Source organism: Nomascus leucogenys, chromosome 8, assembly GCF_006542625.1.
Source record: "Nomascus leucogenys isolate Asia chromosome 8, Asia_NLE_v1, whole genome shotgun sequence".
Taxonomy (NCBI): Eukaryota; Metazoa; Chordata; class Mammalia; order Primates; family Hylobatidae; genus Nomascus; species Nomascus leucogenys.
The window spans coordinates 20,037,601-20,058,118 of NC_044388.1; the positions used below are offsets into that span (position 1 = coordinate 20,037,601).

Sequence of the window (20,518 nt, forward strand, 5' to 3'; positions counted from 1 at the left end):
ATGGCCTCTTGCATTATTCCCATTGGTATTTCACTTTGAATTATGTTCATCCTTCAATATTTTAGACTTTCCAACAAGATCTTGGAATGCCTCTCCATTTATTGAAGTTCTCTTTTCTGTCTCAGCAATTCGCTGTCATAGGTCTCAAACATTTTGCAGACATGATATCCTTAACTCTATTATGTTTTTTTGTATTTTGTAATTATGGTGGGATCTTTTTCATTATGACTTCTTAGTGGTAATTGCTAGTATACAGAAATCACTGGTCTTGGTAAACTTATCCCTCAGTTCCAGCCACCTAAATATTCAATGACAATATCAAATTACTATTCTGATGCACAGTTTTATTTCTAAGTTATTGCTTGGCCCAGTACATTTAGAAAACTCCTGCACAATCTCTCACTACCGGCTAAATCAAACATAGTAAGAAGAGGACTAATTTTGGAATGCTTCCGTGAGTAAACTTGAGCCTAGAGCGGCTAAGATTACATGCACTGTTCAGGCTGGAACAAGTCAGACTAGGGCCATATATCACTGCAGAAAACAGAAAATTTATTTTCAACTTTCAGTTGTTGCCTGCACCTCAAACCATCACATTCTTTTCTACCACATTCCTCATGGGATATCAGCAAATAAATTATTGAAATATATTTCTAACTGTCCAAGATTGCCTTAGACAATCTTGCTTCCCTGTTTCTCTTAAATGTGGCAAACAAAACCAGCAACAAAAAATAAATGGAAAACGTCCAGCTTCCAGCAGACTTGACTTACCTTTGCTCCCTTGCGTCCGACACTACCATAACCTGGACTGCCATCATTGCCCTGTGAACAGAGCAACTGATTACCAACATCCCAGACTACAGATAGAGACAGGCTTATTCCTCAAGAGGACAAGATTGCCAGCTTTTTGGTTTGATAAAGGAAAACCAGGACACACGATCCTCCTTCTGGGGCAGGCCACCAACATTTTATGATAGTAGTACTAAAGGTAATTGTTAGTAACAGATACAGACAATGCACTGTCCCTAGGTGTTACCATCAGTAAACTGGGAATAATACCTACTCATGGGTTGTTATGAGGATTGAATGAACAAAAAATCAGGCATATAATAATCTTTCAATAAGAGGAGATAGTAGTATTACCTCTCCCTGATAACACTTGTATTTTAATACCATTTTCAGTTTGCTAGACAAAAACAAGAAGTAAATGCCCCGGTATTGGCTACTGTCTGACCCTTGTAGAAACCCTGAGCAGTGGGGGAAGGATGGAACGGGTTTCTGACAAAGAGGCTCTGATAAAAGGAAAGGCTGGAAAAAGCGTTATGGGATTGCTGAAGACAAGTTTTGTTTGTTTTACTATTTGGCTTCAAGAGCATTCTGGCCATGATATTTGGCACCTGGGGAATTGCCACCTTGGGAAAGCTGGACAAGGAACTAAGATGAAGACAATATCCCTCTTAATTTCTAGAAAACTATAAAACTTCATCAGGATTGTATCCTTAAAACTCTCTTCAGAGAACCACACCAGATGTCTACTGAACTAAAAGATTCCAAGAACCAGATCAAAACTAGTGACAACATACAAACCTGCAAGCCACGAGGACCAGGAAAGCCAACAGCTCCTTTTTCTCCCAGATCTCCAGGTTCTCCCTGTTAAACAGAAAGATTGTTTTTAGGTTGGAAATTGGAAATGATGGCACTAATTCAGCTCATCTGTGTGGATCACACACAACAATGGGTTTGTGCCCGGAACTGTGTGTCATGCAAGTGATACAAGAGGAACTGCTGTTGTTGGCCAGGGAGGTGTCCTCCATTGATCAGTGAAGCCTCAGCAAGCATGATTTATTGTTTAGTGCAAGTTGCCATCTTAGCAGCTCAATGCCATGAAAATGAGTCGAGAGAAAAGCTCTGTACTGTTTTAAAAAAATTAACAAAATCGTTTCCAGGATGATTCATGCAAATCATCTGGCCTCTGCAAAGATGGCAGATTGATTAATCTAGTTTTAATATTCTGAGGGAGAATCAAGTTAACCAAGGGAGCATGATATCCTGGCAATAGTTTCTAACTTCTGACTAGTAGAACATCTACTGTGTGTTATTAATCAATCTCAGTATTATGTTGAGGAAAGTTCAGCTACATGGGAAATCAACACAGGTTTACAGAGGAAGGTTAACTCCTTTTTATAAAAAGGTAACAATTTTAATTTTGGAATAGTTTTAAATTTACAGAAATGTTGTGAACATAATACAGAAAGTTCCTATATATCCACATCAATTTGCCCCTATTTTTAACATTACATTACACTAGTTGCATTTTTAGGGTACATTTGTCACAACCGAATCAATACTGATTTATTATTATTAACTAAAGCCCATACTTTATTCAGATTTTTTCTTTTTTTTTTTTTTTTTAACCTGATATTCCTTTCCTGTTCCAGGATCCCATCCAGGATCCACATGGTATGTCTCCATAGGCTCCTTTAGACTGGGACAGTTTCTCAGACTTTTTGATAACCTTGACCATTTTGAGAAGTATTGGCCAGGCATTCTGTAGAATGTCCCCCATTGCTGTTTTTCTGATTAGACTGGGCTTATAGGTTTGGGGGAGGAAGATTACACAGGTAAAAGGCCATTCTCATCACATCATATTAAGGGTATATACAATCAACACGACATCACTGTTGACAGTAACCTTGATCTTCTGGTTGAGATAATGGCAGTCAAGTTTCCCTAATGCCAAGTTACTGTCCATCTCCCTTCCCTTCTATACTGTACTCTTTGGAAGAAAGAGTTTGAATGTATGTGCAACCTACACTTAAAAGGTGGGGAATCAGTACATCTTTTTTAAGGACAGAAAACCAACATAAGGGAAAATGGACAAGTGACCACCAGCACTGAACTCTGGGGGTAATGAAGAATAGGATTCTATGAAAGGGAAGCAGGAGATCATCTGCCTTGATGCCTTTTAGGACAGTGGTTCTCAAAGTGTGCTGTGGGGACCACAGCCGCATCCAGGGTTCATGTGTCAAGAAAATTCTTGGATCCCATTGGATTAGACTCTGGTAAGTGGAACCCAACAATATGTGCTTTTACATAAGCTTCTCGGCTGATTCATACGCACACTAAAATTTAAGAACATCTGCCTTACGGTAAGGAAGCAAGGAAAGTCATATGGCTTGTCTAGGGCCACATGTTTGGTTATTGGTAGAGTCAAGTGTTGAGCCCAGGATTAACTGCCAGGTTGCTTGCCTCCTGGAAATGTGAACTTACTGGAGTAAGGTAGGGGTAAGTGTTTGAGGTTTATCTCAGTGAATCATGAGTCTAGAGTGCCCAGTCCACCCTGGGGCAGTACAGAGGATTTGGGTTTTCTTTGGGGCACTTGCCATCTAAATTCTTGACCACCCCCGACCCCCCACCAAGTCTTTTGTATTAATAATGATCTTCTAAGGCACAACTGCCCTGCTCCTGTTTATCTACTTCCCCAAGGTCACCTCTAGGGTCCCTTTATCTATGTCTACCCCTGGTAAGATAAACTTGATTTTTACCAGTGATACCACTTCCCCTAGAGCCTTCTTCAGGGGCAAGAAGGCAGCATTGTCTTTGTTCCAAACTTTGATTTCCCGATGACATGCCATATATTGCTATACTACATGCCACAGAAGTCCCTTCCTTTTGCAGTTGATTGTTCTTATCATCCACTTATCTTGTTACGTCCTCCAATTAACTGTCTTTGCAACATTCAACTGCTGGACTCCATCATATCAGCCTTGAACAATTCTTCAATACAAAGTTAACTCCTTTTTTTATGCCCTCAAGCTCATCCTCTTTGCCAAATTTCTCCGTTAATCATCTACTCTGTCTACTGTTTCTTACATTTTCAATTTTCTCTTTTCTCCCTGGCTTTCTCCTCTGGTTATAAACATGCTGGTCTCTCCTGTCGTTAAACACAAACCAACATCCCACGTCAACCTTTCCTAGACCTTGCCAGTATGAGTAGTTAATGTCTTCCTCTTTCCCTTAAAGGCCTAGGTTTTCCAAAGAGTAGTTTACAGCTTTTTATCCATTTTCTCCTCACACATTTCTCGGTCCTTTGCAGTCTGTCTCCCTTTCTGTCCTCTCAATTGCTACACTTTTGAAACTGTTCTTTAGAATGTCTTAGCCACCAGGTATCATGGCTTCTCCACTCCTCCCCTCCTTAACTTTTCTTTATACCAGTTGGTACTCTTCAACTCCCTTCTTGAATTCTACTCAAAATCCAGTGTGCTTTTTTGTTGATTTTCCTTCCTTCCTAATAATTCATTGTCTTGTTTCCTCTTGGACTTCTTACAAAGAGGCATCACCAAGAGTTATTTTTAATCCAAATGACTCTGAAATTTACATCTCCAACCAGACCTAAACCCTTTCCTCTATCCCCCAAGTGATTTTCCTTCCTCTTAAACCCACTCTTCCTAATGACTTTCCTATGTCCGTGATAGGGTCACCCCTCATACACAAAGCCCCTGAGTCATCTAGCCCACTCCTCTCTGCCTCAGTCCCCTATTGGAAGAGTTCTGTGGAATCATCACAAGTTAAGTCCTCACCCTGTTAAGTCACCTAATCACTATTTGCCTTGGAGACTATAAGAGTATACCAACTGTTCTCCTAGCTTTCAATCTCTCAGACTTCATAATATTTATTTGAGATGGAGTCTCACTCTGTCACCCAGGCTGGAGTGCAGTGGCAGGATCTTGGCTCATTACAACCTCCACCTCCTGGGTTCAAGCAATTCTCTCTGCCTTAGCCTCCTGAGTAGCTGGGATTACAGGCATGTGTGCCACCACACCTGGCTAATTTTTGTATTTTTAATAGAGACGGGGTTTCACCATGTTGGCCAGGCTGGTCTGGAACTCCCGACCTCAAGTGATCCGCCTGGCTCGGCTTCCCAAAGTGCTGGGACTACAGGGGTGAGCCACCACGTACGGCCTAGGCTTCATAATATTTCTACACTGAGTTGCCTATTTAAAATCTTCCCAAAGTCTGGCTGTGTTCATCCACTCCATTCAAAAGTTTTAGATAATACTGTGCTGGCCACTGAATAAATTCACCACAGACTTTCTTGTTGTTTTTGGCCTGCCAGACAGGATCATTTTTCATGCCTAGATACCTCCTCTTCTCTCAGGATTTTCCAACCTTGTGCCTTCCTTCACACCATTTTTTCTCATTACAGTCCCCCCATTCCTTTCTCTGCTTGCCGAAATTTTTATCTTCTAAGTCCTACTCAAAGTCCGTATTTTTTTTTTTTTTTGAGACGGAGTCTCGCTCTGTTGCCCAGGCTGGAGTGCAGTGGTGCGATCTCGGCTCACTGCAAACTCCGCCTTCCGGGTTCACGCCATTCTCCTGCCTCAGCCTCCTGAGTAGCTGGGACTACAGGTGCCCGCCACCACGCCCGGCTAATTTTTTGTATTTTTAGTAGAGACGGGGTTTCACCATGTTAGCCAGGATGGTCTCCATCTCCTGACCTCGTGATCCGCCCGCCTCGGCCTCCCAAAGTGCTGGGATTACAGGCGTGAGCCACCACGCCCGGCTCGAAGTCTGTATTTTCTATGATGCCTCTTTTCCCATCCCAGAAATACTTGTAATAATGCTATTTAAACCTCCATTTTAGCCCCTTATCTCTATTTTATGTCATAGATTGTTATGAAAATATTCTTTGGGGTTGGTTTCATGTCATATATATTACGCCACCCACAAATTCATTTATTCAATATTTACTAAGCACATATTACATGCCAGGCACTGTTCTAAGCATGGAGGGTGCAATCAATGACCAAAACAAAGATGTCTCTCCTAGAGCTGATTCTTCAGCCCAGCTGAATGCTCAGTACAGTGCCTTGGTATTAAAAGGTGCTTACCAAAAGTTTGTGTGAATGGAGGAAAGAAAGGGAAAAAAAAAAAAAAAAAAAAAAAAAAAAAAAAAAAAAAAAAAAAAAAAAGATGGGCGGGGGTAGGAAATTAAGAGAGATTAGAAGAGAGAAAGGAAGGCCTGCCCCAGAATATCCCTTGTTCCCTGAGATCCCTCAGCTCCAATAGGGTGTATCCCTCCCCTCTGAAATTACACTGAGCTGGAATCCCTGATCTCATCCAGGTCCACACCCACGTCCTTAGAGGTTGCTGGCTCTCTAAGAATCAAGCCAGGGTTTAAGGACCAGAAAATGTGTTCTCATTTGTGTTGAAAGGGCCCTGGCTAATACAATCAGACACAGTTCTCTTGAGCAGAAAACCTCAACTTTGGTGAGTATAAAGAATGTGACCTACTTTATTTCCTTGGCTTCCCAAACGGCCTTGATTCCCTGCCTCTCCTCCGGGTCCTGGAGGCCCCTGAAACAAAACAAAGGGTTTGCAAATATAGCAAAACATAAAGCAACTTTCCTTCAAACCCTTTCTTTGTCTTATAAGAGGAAAATGAACCACAGATGAGAGAAGAGTTACGGCTGTATCGATTCTTGCTCTGGAAAAAAGTATTGCCACCATCAAATAAAGACTAGTAAATAAAAGAAAATTAATACAGTTATTCATGCCAGATGTTGTCTAAAGAATTGTGCTTCCTTGTGAGTTTTCTCTTCCAAAGTGATTTCAGGTTGTTTTGCTCTAAGAACAGATGTTGTTAAAATGCCTAACACTTAAAGAAGCCATTCCAAATGACATTTGCCTTGAACTGTAATCCTTCTTGTCCTTTGGTAGAAAGGATTGGCTTTGGTAGAAAGCATTTTTTGGAAGACAAAATGATCTTTATTGGAAAATCATATGATATGTATATTAGAAAGCTCAAGAAACTTTACTAAAACAGTGTTCATAAGATATGTTTAGGTAGCATAAGGTAAATATTCTGAAATAATTTTCTCTTTCCTAGTGATAAGTTAGAAAAGCAAATGTAAATAAATTCCCACTTACCAAAGGAAGAAAAAAACTGTAAAATGCTTAGAATACATTTAACAAGAAAGACACAAAACCTAAAGAAAGAAAGCCTTAAGATCTTATTGAAGAACACAGCAAAACTTAAACAGATGATAAATATAACACCTATCTATATGTAAAAGCTATTAGATATAATGGAAGTAAGTCCTTCCAACATTCTAGAAAGCATGTTTCATTAGAACAACTTTAGACTGAACATTTTAAAATACCAGTTCAGAGATGATACAACTGCCTTCCTCTGTTATTAACACTTGGAATCAGATTTTTCCTTTGGGATGTCTAAACATATGGTAAGATAAATCTTTTTTGTTAAAACTGTTTACAGGTATTAGTAAATAATCCCAACCCCAGTGAGCTGAAATCATTTGCACAATTTTTTCATCATGGTTGTTGTAATTTAAAAGTAAATAAACCAACCTCTGCCTAATGAGCATGATACTTGCAAATTTATTTCATTCAGAACAAAAATATTGTAACATTAACATTTTCATCTTTTAAAAATTTTAAAAAGCAATACATCGGACATAAAAAATTTCCTAATAGGAAGGATTGTGGAGCAATAAATTGGCTACTAACAAAGATAAGAATCTTTCCATAATACCCTATCTCTCCCCCTTCCTTCATCTTTAAAGAAAATTCTCAATATCGTCACCCTCCATAGATAGCTCTCAACCCAATCCCTTCTGACTTTCACTTCCACCACTACATGGAGCTAACTCCTTTGACTTTCATGTTCAGTCCGGTTGACATTTTTTTGCCCTCACCTTTTTTGAGTTTGATCATGTGTTCTTTGAAACTTTTCCCTTAACTTCTGTCACACCAAGTTACCATGGTCTTCCTGGTCCCTCTCTAGGCTCTTCTCATTAACCTTTGAAGGCTCCCCTTATTCTATTTGCCTCTTAAATTCTGTGTGCCCCAGGGCTCCATCCTCTGACCTTATTTTTCTCACTTTACCCCCTTTTCCTGAATGGCACCCCTGTGAACTTACATACCACTTCTACACAATGACTCCTAAATACATGTTCTCCAGTCCCAACCACTCAACTGAACACCAGAGCCATATATTAAAAGGCTGAGTAACATAGCAAGACTCTATGCCAAAAAACAAAACAAAACCCAAGAATTAACCAGGCATGGCAGCACACACCTGTAGTGCCAACTACAGGAGGCTGAGGCAGGAGGATCACTTGAGCCCAGAAGTTCAAGGCTGCAGTTAGCTATAATTGTGTCGCTGCACTCCAGCCTGGGTGATAGAGTGAGACTCTCTAAAAAAATAAAATTCCCATTGGACATCCTATTGAATAGAAATGGATTCTTAAAACAATCATATTTATCCTAAATCATGCTTCCAGTCTCATTTTCTTTTCATCAAGGAATAGTATCACCTTTTACTACCATTGAGACCCATGCCAGAAACCTGAGAATTATCCTAGACCCTTCCACTACCTCACTTCTCAAAACCCCTCAGCTACAAGGCCCACAGTAGAATCTATCTGCTTTCTGTACCCCTCTCTCTTCCATTCCCATTACTTGCCTTCAGGCCCATCTTGCATCCTGCCTAAATTCTTGGCTGTAACTGTAGCCAGGTCTTCCTCTAATCCATTCTCCACCCTTTTTAGAGAGAGATTTAAAATGTCAGACTGATGTTACCGCTTTGTCTGAAATTCTGAATATTTTTCAGAATAAAGTTTAAGGTCTTCTTAATATGCAAAATCCCTCAAAATGTTGGAATTGCATGCCTCTGGAGCCTCATTTTCTGTGACTACTTCCATCGCTTTATGTTCAGGCACATCAAAGCAAGTGATACATCAAATGTTTGTCTTACGTCTCCACACTCATGCAAATTTTTCCCTTAGCTGGTCCATTTTTTTCCCTCTTGGGAGAGGTGCAACCTCCCTCCTCTGAAAAATCCTACCTTTAGCATCACTGTTTTAGGAAAAATACCCAAACTTCCTAGCTGTGTTGGGTCTGAAGCTTGTCCCCCAGATTCCTCTACTCTGTACGTAATTGTTAGTGTATTTCTCTCTCTCATTCCTTAGAGACTAGACTGTATACTACTTCTTTAATGGGTACATCCTATTAATTCATATCTCTGGTGCAACATAGGGTACCTAGAAAGCCACCAACCCATCCATTTATCTACCCAGGAAAGATTCTCAAGGGGGATGAACTAATGTGTTTAATTTGTTGGTTTTCCATATGAAATCTTCATGCACTGCACAGAGAAGTAGAGAGATTCTAATTGTCCTGAAAAGAAATTTATAAATTGGAAGATCTGTCTAGAAGCCTACTCTCCATTCTTCATTCGGACATAAATTCTGAGACAGAGGATGATTTTGGGAGATTATTTCATGTGTAGTTACCTCAAACACACACAAGCACAATGAGAGATTATCCTGTTTTAAGAACTTTCAAAATAAAAAATGTCTTGGATGAGTAGATGGTTGGATACATACAGGACCTTGCCATTAGAGAATCAGAAAACCTGATTATTTCCTATGCAGGATCTTGCAAAGCACCAAAGTGAGGTTTGTGACTTAGGTGAAAAGGGCTCAAGCCTCAGTGAATGGTTACCCAGATAAATCACCTACTTAAATACTGCTGGTTAGATAAAGAATCACACTGGTGGTTTCTAAAAGAAAGACAAAAAGTTTATCACCCCCAGAAAGATATCAAAGAGTGAAAGAGCTTACTTGAGATCAAGAATAGCTATGGAGGGTTAAGAGAAGCTTAGGGCATTTAAAGGGGAAGGGCATTAGCTAGAGATCAAATCTTCATTGGCTTTGTTGTAATGGCTGCCTTTTACTGAGCATTCATATTTTGTGCAAGGCACTGTGCTGAGTGGTAAATAGATATAGTCTTCAATTCTTAAAACACAGTGAGATGTCTGTCATTAACCCCATTTACTGATCAAAAACAATTTCTCAAGGCATTTACATCCAAATTGCTCAGTTAATAAGCGGATTAGATGGGAATTGAACCTAATTGTATCTGACTCTAAAGACTAAAGTCCCAGCCACTATGCCTGCTGCTCTGAGGCCCTTGTGTGGGACAGGATTCCCAAACTCTTACCATCCATGCATTAGCCCAGACTGGAGTTCCAAAAACTGTGGCTTTCCAAACTTGACGCATGAGGCTGGGGCCACATCAAACCTCCAAAAGTAGGACTTGATTATCCCACTTTTTTTCTCACGTTGAGAGTTAGTTACAGAGCCCTTGGCAACCATAACTGCTTTACTGTTAAGCAAGGATAGGAAAGAAGTGTTTAGAGGTTAATGATTTTTTGAAAATTGTGCTTAGCACCTTATCAGAAAAGATTGCACTTGGGAGTTTAGGTTTAATGGTTGGGGCATTGCCAAGGACACCTTGACTTTGGATTATATAAGGCAGGGCAGGTAGAAGAGGTACAGGATCTTCCCATACTTAAAAGGAATCCTTGTCACTTCTTATTATTTCTGTGGGGGTAATGTATGAAAACTCACAGTGAACAAATATCAAGGTGGAAAGAAACAAGAAGATCAAATGCTCAGCTTCTTGAAAAGTTAGGTATCAGCTAAGTCTGAGAAAACAAAAATCAAGAGGCCATCTAATTGTGAGCTAATGCAAGAACAAACCCCAAAACATCTGAGATGTCAATCTTGACAGTACTAGTCCTTAACCTTAACTTCTAATACTTCTCCATGCATTCTACACTCCAACCATAGTGAGCCATTTGTGGTTCCCAAAACTCACCTTGATATCTCTGTGTAACTTGGTTCCGTCCTGTTTCTGAACGCCTGCCTTTCCTTGGTTACCCGGAAAACACCTGCTCATTCAGCAAAACCAAACACACTCATCTTGTTTAACTCCATCCTTTACCACATCACTCTACTTTGAGTATAATTCTCTTTTAACGTTAGCACATCACATGTCAATTGTTTGTTTGTATGAGTCTCCTTTATGAGATTGGGTATACGTGAGGCTAGAGTCTATACCTGATTCATCCTTGTATCCTAGAATAGGGCCCAACACACAAGCAGCACATGGTAAATGTTTGTTAAATGAATAAAAGGAATGGCTAAAGGATCACCAAACTTAGCTTATACAGAATGATGAAACTTGTTGATTACTACAGGTTACATATTGTTATATTACTATCATGGCCTTTCTTGGAATGGTGACCTGCATTCTTTGAGCATAAAATACCCCCATTAAATTAGGTAATATTGATACAATATAGTAGTAATAACAAACACATGGAGCTTATGACTGCGGGCAATGTTCTAAGCACCCACATATATTAAATCCTTTAATTTTCACAACCATCCAGTGAGGTAGCTATTACCATCCTTATTATTACAGTAAAAAACTGAAGCACAAAGTGGTTACATAAATTCCCCAAGGTCACAGAGCTAGTAAGGTACAAAGTTAGGAATCAACCCTAGGCAGTCTGGCTCCAGAATGTATGCCATTTACCACTGTGCTATGCTTTGTAAAGACAAAAACAAATCCTACTCTGGACTCCAAACTGCATTGAACATCTCCAAACTTTCTTGATATTGTACAAGCCACTAGTGATTCATTCACTAAGAAAGCATAAGTATTTAAAAAATACAGCTTCAATTGAAATTTCTATTTTTGTGTGTGATTTTCCATTCTTTTTTTTTTTTTTTTTTGGGCATTGATTAAATTAGAATAGGGCCTTAAGTTAAACCAAAGGAGGAATGAAGGAAGGTACAGAAGAATATGCCATTCCTTTCAAAGCTCTTTCTTCCTTTTCATTGTGCCACGGATTGTATTCTTTTGTATCATAGTCATATACTTGGCTGGATTAGCACACATTTGATTTATACAGAATGCCAGTTAATAAGCTTTCAGAACATTGTCAACAGAAATCACATCTTTTCCTAAATGTATATCCTAAGAAAACTTCAAATCCTGAAATTACAAAGCACTCATGTTATTCTACTCCAGTGGCTGGTCCTTGTGTGCTGTAAAACAATATGAAACCTGTGGCAGGGAATTTACAGAACCAGTGAAGAGTAATACTCTCTTGTACATCTGATTGTGTTCATCTCTGTGGCTTTCTTTTGGACACAACAACTTTGTGACCCCATTCATCCATGTCCTAAACATTAAAAATTGTACACATCTTTGAAATAGCATTTTCACTAATATTGACAACGGTATTTCAAGAAAACCAAGCACAGAAAGAAAAACCATGTTTTCCAGCCAGAAAAATGGTAGACATAGACTAGAGAGAAGTGGTACCCCTTCTGACTAACTCTGATGATGCCAAGAGGCTGAATGATTTATGGCCATGACCAATCTTGCCAAAGCAAGATTAAAGGGTACTCATTCACAGATGTGCTCTGCACAGCCAGTGGATGCAATTTCGGATTCTAGACCAAGGAAAATACCAAGACTTTTGGATTTCCACCCACTCACATCTCCACATTTTACATAAACAGATGAGATAATCACATGATATATGTTTTTCTTGGCATTTCCATCTTTAAAAAATTTCAATTTATGGTACCAGAAGCTTTTATTGATTCAAGGATATGAATGCAAAATAGTTATTTTCATCAAGTTATTTCTATCATGACATTTTAAAGTTTTTATGCTTTTTGAAGAAGCACCTTCAACAAAATTAAAGATAAATATCTTCACAAGCAGTAATTAACATGCTTTAAAACAGTGTCATGACAGTATTAGGCAGATCATGCAGGCAGGAAATTAACAAAGATATTCAGAACCTGAACTCGAACACTTGATTTAACAGACATATACAGAACTCTCCACTCCAAGACAACAGAATATTCATTCTTCCCATCGCCACATGGCATATACCATAAAATTGACCACAGAATCAGACATAAAACAATCCTCAGCAAATTAAAAAAAAACAAAATCATATCAACCACACTCTTGGACCACACTGAAATAAAAATAAAAATCAGTGCTAAGAAAATCACCCCAAACCATATAATTACATGGAAGTTAACCTGCTCCTGAATGACTTTTGGGTAAATAATGAAATTAAGGCAGACATCAAGAAATTATTTGAAACTAATAAGAACAAAGATACAACATACCAGAATCTCTGGGATGCAGATAAGGGAGTGTTAAGAGGGAAGTTTATAGCAATAAATGCAAGAGAAAACCAACCCCAAAGCTAGCAGAAGACAAGAAATAACCAAAATCAGAGCTGAACTGAAGGAAATTGAGATACAGAAAATCATACAGAAGATCAACAAATCAAGGAATTTGTTCTTTGCCAAAATAAGATAGACTAGTTAGCTAGACTAATACAAAAAAAGGAGAGAAGATCCAAATAAACACAATGAGAAATGAAAAAGGGGGCATTACAACTGACCCCACAGAAATACAAAAAGAGCTCTCAGAGAGTACTATGAACACCTCTATGCACACAAACTAGAAGATCCAGAAGAAACAGATAAATTCCTGGACACAAATAACCTCCTAAGAATGAACCACAAAGAAATTGAATCCCTGAACAGACCAATAACAAGCTCCAACGTTGACTCAATAATAAAAAGCCTACCAACCAAAAAACAGCCAGGACCAGAAAGATTCAAAGCCAAATTCTACCAGACGTATAAAGAAGAGCTGATATCATTCCTACTGAAACTATTCCTAAAAGTTGAGGTGGAGGGACTTCTCCCTAACTCATTCTATGAGGCCAGCATCATCCTGATACCAAAACCTGGCAGAGACACAACGAAAAAAGAAAACTTCAGGCTGATATTCTTGTTGAACATAAATGTAAAAATCATCGACAAAATACTAGCAAAGCGAATCCAGTAGCACATCAAAAAGTTAATTCACCACAATCAGGTAGGCCTTATCTCTGGGATGCAAGGTTGGTTCAACATATACAAATCAATAAATGTGATTCATCATGTAAATAGAACTAAAAACAAAAACTACACGATTATCTCAATAAATGGAGAAAAAAGGCTTTTGATAAAATTCAATATCCCTTCATGTTAAAAACCCTCAACAAACCAGGGATGGAGGGAATGTACATCAAAATAGTAGCAGCTATCTATGACCCACAGCTAACATCATACTGAATAGGCAAAAGCTGGAAGCCTTCCCCTTGAAAACCAGAATACAGGGATGCCCTCTATCACCAATCCCATTCAACATAGTACTGGAAGTCCTGGCTAGAGCAACCAGGCAAGAGAAGGAAATATAAGGCATCCAAATATGAAGAAAGGAAGTCAAACTATCCCTGTTTGCAAATGACAAGATTTTATATCTAAAAAATCCAGTAGTCTCTGCCTAAAAGCTCCTTGATCTGATAAACAACTTTAGCAAAGTTCTAGGATACAAAATTGAAATACAAAAATCAGTAGCATTCCTATACACCAACAACATACAAGCAGAGAGCCAAATCAGGAATGCAATCCCATTCACAATTGCCACAAAAATGTAAAAATAAAAATACCTAGGAATACAGCTAACCAGGAAGGTGAACGATCTCTAAAATGAGAATTACAAAACACTGCTCAAAGAAAGCAGAGATGACACAAATAGGAAAACATTCCATGCTCATGGACAGGAAGAATCAATGCTGTTAAAATGGCCATGCTGCCCAAAGCAGTTTACAGATTGAATGCTATTTCCATCAAACTACCAATGACATTCTTCACAGGAATAGAAAAAACTATTTTAAAATTATACAGAATCAAAGAAGAATGTGAATAGCTAAGACAATCCTAAGCAAAAAGAACAAAGCTGGAGGCATCACCTTATGTAACTTCAAACTATATTACAAGCCTATAGTAACCAAAACAGCATGGTACTGGCATAAAAACAGACTCTAGACCAATGGAACAGAATAGAGAGCCCAGAAATAGAGCCACACACCTACAACCATCTGAGCTTTGACAAACCCAACAAAAACAAGCAATGAGGAAAAGACTCCCTATTCAATAAATGGTACTGGGAGAACTGGCTAGCCATATGCAGAAGATTGAAACTGGGCCCCTTCCTTACACCATATACAAAATTCAACTCAAGATGGATTAAAGACTTAAATGTAAAATCTAGAAGCATAAAAACCCTGGAGGATAACCTAGGAAACACCATTCTGGACATAGGACTTGGCAAGGATTTCATGAGAAAGATGACAAAGGCGATTGCAACACAAACAAAAATTGACAGACCCAATTAAGCTAAAGAGCTTCTGCACAGCAAAAGAAATTATCAACAGAGTAAACGGACAACATATAGAATGGGAGAAAATATTTGCAAACTATATATCCAACAAATGTCTGATATCTAGAATCTTAAGGAACTTAAGCAAATTTACAAGCCAAAAACAAACAACCACATTGAAAAGTGTGCAAAGGATATGAACAATTTTCAAAAGAAGATATACACATGGCCAGCAGGCATAAGAAAATATGCTCAATCCCACTCCATACAACCCTCCCCTTTCTGATGCCCCCATGCCTGTAACCCACCTCTCACCCTCATGTACATAGACCTCACCAGAGGGGCCTCATTCTCATTTTTTAATCCAGCGGCATCCCCTACCCCCAGGCTGTCAACCCTGTGTTGCACTACAGGTCCGAGGAGCCCTGCAGTCCTCCCATGAAACCCAGGGAGAGAAGCACAACAAACACTTACATTTTTTGTAGTATTAAACACAGTTTTGTATTATTTAAAAATGCTCAAAATCACTGATTAATTAAAATCAAAACCACAATGAGATACAGTGAGAATGGCTATTATTAAAAAGTCAAAAAATAACAGATGCTAGTGAGGTTGTAGAGAAAAGAGAACACTTACACACTCCTGGTGGGACTGTACATTAGTTCAGCCATTGTGGAAAGCAGTGTGGTGATACCTCAAAGAACTTAGAATCAACATTCAACCCAGCAATCCCATTATTGAGTATTTACCCAAAAGAATATAAATCATTCTACCATAAAGACACATGCATGTGTACATTCATTGCAGCACTATTCACAATAGCAAAGACATGGAATCAACCTAAATGCCCAACAACATTAGAATGGACAAAGAAAATGTAGTAAATATATACCATGGAATACTATACAGCCATAAAAAAGAACAAGATCATGTCCTTTGCAGCAACATAGATGAAGCTGGAGGCCATTATCCTAAGCAAACTACCACAGGAACAGAAAAACAAATACCACATGTTCTCACTTATAAGTGGGCGCTAAACAACAAGAACACGTGAACACAAAGAGGGGAACAACAGGCACCCGGGCCTACTTGAAAGTAAAGGATGGGAAAGGATCAGAAAAAAATACTTATTTGGTACTATGCTTATTATCTGGGTGGCAAAATAATATGTATGCCAAACGCCCATGACATGCAGTTTGCCTACATAACAAACCTGCACCTGTACCCCTAGACCTAAAATAAAAGTTATAATTAAAAAACAGTGTCATGAGATACAAGTTTATGCAAATAGCCTCTTAAATTTTCTTAAACTTTCTGGTGATAAACACAACCACTTACATATTGGACTGCCTGGTTCAACTAATGTACACAAGTAATGGACTCCTTTTACCCTAGTGTTAGTGGAGAACACAATTTCCAGCTGTGTCTCATTCACTCATTTACTGTTTGATTCATTATTCAAATATGTGTTGAGCTCTACTATGTTCCAGGTACTGATATTCTGGACGCTAGGAATAGAGTGTAATAAGACAAAGTGCTGTCTTTTATGGAGCTTGCAATCTAGAAGGAAAGACAGGCAAACAGCTAAACAAATAATATGTACTATGAGAGCAGGTAGGTGAGGGCCAGATCACATAGGGCCGTTCCATTAAAAATGTGGTCTGGATCAGCAGCATCAGCATCATCTGGGAGCGCCCTAAAAGTGCAGAATCTCAGGCCTTGCCCTAGACCTGCTGACTCATAATCTGTACTTTAACAAGTTCTCTAGTTAACAATTCCCTCTAGGGGGTTCTTCTGCACTGTGAAGCTGGAGGAGTGCTAATGCAGAGCAGTCATTCCCAACCCTAGGTCTGTATTAAGATCTCCTAGGGAGAAGTTAAATTACTGCTACCCTGGCCTCATTGCCAGAGATTCTGATTTAAGTGTTCTGGGGAATGTTCTAGGTGGTGGAATGTTTTATAATTCCCCCAGGAGATTATCATATTTAGCCAGTTTCAGGACTACTACAGTAGGCTGTATTCTGGGGGTGAGGTGGGGATGGGAAACCCCAAGAGGATTGAGATCAGGGGAGTGATGTGACCTGATTTACAGAGCTGAGCAGCTGAGGCAAAGAGGGCTAGATTTTCCACCTCTGTGTCTGATAGTCATAGTCTGCTCTGCAAGATGGGGACCATGATGTAATGTAGCCACCACACTGAGCTGAAGTGAAACCTAATACACATTCCTGGTTCACAAGCAGTAAATAACTCCACCTGCATGGAAGAAACCACAAAAACATATCAAGCCAAGATCAAAGTCAGATGCAATCATTTTTCTCATTACATACCTGGGGACCTTTACTTCCCACACCTCCTTTTTCTCCTTTCACACCAGCCTCTCCTCTTGGGCCCTAAGTACATAGAATTAAAGCATTATTTTTTGCCTAAAAGAGAACACTGAATATTAAATTGAATATTACAAGTAGAAATACTAAGTCAGTAACATGAACAGAAATGGGAAAGAGAGCTCCAATCACGCCTTTGCTTCCGTCCTGGGCTGTGGAGCTCATTCTCATTTGTGCAGGAATATAAATGTCCAATCTGAAATTTAGGCAGTTGAGGATTTGCAGTCAAACTGACTGGGGCTTGGAAAAAATACTGAATGGTTGAGCTTTTCCATATTGCTTTCTACATTTCCCTACATTTCTTTTGTTAGAAAGAAAAATATTCCTTACAAATATAAATCTGAAACCAGAACATTTTAAGTTTTCTATTCAATAACCACACTGAAGACTGGTCATAAACAAGATATGGTATGTGGTAAGATGAAATCTGACTATTTCTACTTTTGGAATATTATACTGCCTATTAGCAGTGGCTTTCATATGTTATGCAGAGAAACTTTCATGCTGTGTTTGGTTTTTGCCTCTGCTTTTAAATTACACCATTAAAAAAAATAACTTTCTATAAAATGGAAGAAGGGATTCTGTAGTATTACTTGCTTAGCATGAAATAAAGCTAGTCAGTCTATTGAAATGCTTCCCCCACAACCCCAGTGGCAGCAATTTCTTGCTTGAAGATTTAAAAAAAAAAAAAAAAAAAAAAAAAAAAAAGAGCTTTCCTCAGCTGGAAAGCAACAACAAAGAAAAGTAATCAAGCTAGGAAGAGATAAAGGTCCAAGGGGAAGACTGTTCACTGCTCTGAATCTTGGCAAAATGTGAACAAACTTTCCCTTCTGATGTTTAAGGATATTTTGCCCAACTTCCATGCAACAAGCTGCCAACATGTAATAGTTACTTTTTTTAACTATGTGGATTAAAAGTTTGAAAAATAGCAGAGCCGTTGATTGTCCTGCCTATGCCAAATAGTACACTTATTCCTCAAGCTTTCAAAACTAAGTTTGGAGAGGAAAAAAATGTTCTAACTTTTTTGTGGTCTGACCTTTCTTTCATCTCAGTATTTGCTAGGACTTCCTTTCCTTTATCATAATATTTTAGCTAAATTTTGCCCTCTCCGGCCCCTCATGTGACCCATCATGCAACCCTTCATGTGATCAGTGTAAAGAGCCAAGTATGGCTTGTTCCTTGCAAAGGAAAAAGTGCTGGAGGTAGCTCCCTGGAGAAGTGAGCTGGCAAGGGCAGGCTGAGTGCTGCACTGCAGATCACCCCACTGATGTCTCCAGCTGTCTTTCGAGCAATTCTTTCCTAAGAGTAAAGCCAATTTTTCTACATCATGAGCACCAAGATATGTAACACTGAACTATTACTATGCTAAATTGACCACAATTCCCAGATCTGAGGTTCAACCTTTTCCTTGGCTCAAGCTCTCCCTGGAATATCCTACTTACCCTGAACCCAGTACACAAGGACCACTGCCTAGCTTGCTCATTCACTTTTCACTTCTTGACTGGGACAAAACTTAAAGCAGACCAAGTGTTGCATGAGTCCAAACTGTGTTGCTTCCTTACTTTATTACCATGAGAACTTTAAACATCTGGAATTCCGCAAGGGAGATTTGAGGGTTTCTATCAGGTCCTCAGATTTTTCCATTCCCAGATTCTTCTTTATATGTTCTCACACCCTGATTGGTCTTGATATGTACCTGAGGGCCCTTAAGTCCCAGGGAGCCTTCAAGTCCATCTGGTCCTGGGATGCCTACTGTTCCCTGTGGTGAGAAAGAATCAATCTGTTAACACTGTTTCCTGAAAATTTTGTCTCCTTTACCTGCAAGCTTATAAATATTTTTTCAGTCACAATGTCAATGCAGGATCTTTGCAAAAAAAAAAAAAAAAAAGGTGAAAAATAAATGCAAATACAAAGAAAATAAAAATCTATAATCTCATCAAGCAGAGATAACCATAGCTAGTATGCTGGTGTATTTCCTTTCCATCTTTTTATATATGCATGCATGCACACATGCAGGCCCCACGCCTTTTCTATAAAATTTGTATTACATCTAACTTAACTATGTGGCCATAAAAACACTCAAAATTTAGTTCACATTTTCTTCAAACATCTTCAAGCATCTTACACAATTATATTAATATTTATATTCAAATCAAATATCTAGGGAACAAAAGTTGAGTATTCTCTTCATATTGTTCTTGAATTCTGTCACAGACAAGAATTATAAAAAGCATAAAGAATTCAAGAAGTTTATAATTTAGGCAACTATTAGGAGATCCTAAGTTTATATTTCAGGTGTTATATAGTTGGATGTGATTAAATGTCACTTACAGATACCTTTTCCTAGAAATCAGAAAAAATTTTTTTAACATCTTTTCTCTCCAATTTCATTTCATTTATATCATGCCATTTCACTGGGTAGATTCTCCTTTTTGCTGAAGTCTAACCTGGAATTGTGCTGTAGTCTGAATGCACGCGTTTCTTCAAAACGCATATGTTGAAACTTAATCCTCCATGCAACAGTATTAAGAGGTGGGGCCTTTAGGAGGTGATTAGGTCATGAGGGCTCCATCCTCTTGAATGAGATTAGTGCCTTTATAAAGAGGCTCAAGGTAGCTGTCAGCCCCTTCTGCCATGTGTGGATGCAGCAAGAAGGCACCATTTCTGGAGTGAACAGCAAGCCCTCACTAGACACTGAATCTGCTCATGTCTTGATCCTGGACTTCCCAGCCTCTAGAACTATAAGAAATAAAATTCTGTTGCTTATAAATTACTAGTTTAAGGTATTTTGTTACAGAAGCAGAAACAAAGAAAAAGTATGTGGGAGGGAGGGATAACGTCTGGATGGTAAGCTCTCTTTGTCTAAAAGCGTCTATTTTACATTACTCATAGTTTAGCTAGGTATAAAATTCTAAGTTAACAATTATTTTTCCATTGTACCTTCAGGATATTACTCCGTTATTTTCTGGCATGTATTATTGCTGAACAGAAGTTGCTGCAATCTAATTTGTC

General features: G+C 38.8%; 1 protein-coding gene across 1 annotated transcript in view; it reads right to left on the reverse strand.

Moving 5' to 3' along the window:
- Positions 1–20,518, reverse strand: part of COL6A6 (collagen type VI alpha 6 chain) — a 105,525-nt gene that overhangs the window by 38,198 nt on the left and 46,809 nt on the right. Inside the window, exons 21-25 of the mRNA XM_030816841.1 lie at positions 19,203–19,265; positions 17,450–17,512; positions 6,295–6,357; positions 1,588–1,650; positions 772–822 (exon numbers count right to left, since the gene is read on the reverse strand). Of these exons, the coding sequence (XP_030672701.1) occupies positions 772–822; positions 1,588–1,650; positions 6,295–6,357; positions 17,450–17,512; positions 19,203–19,265 (303 nt within the window). The remainder of the gene's footprint in view (positions 1–771; positions 823–1,587; positions 1,651–6,294; positions 6,358–17,449; positions 17,513–19,202; positions 19,266–20,518) is intronic.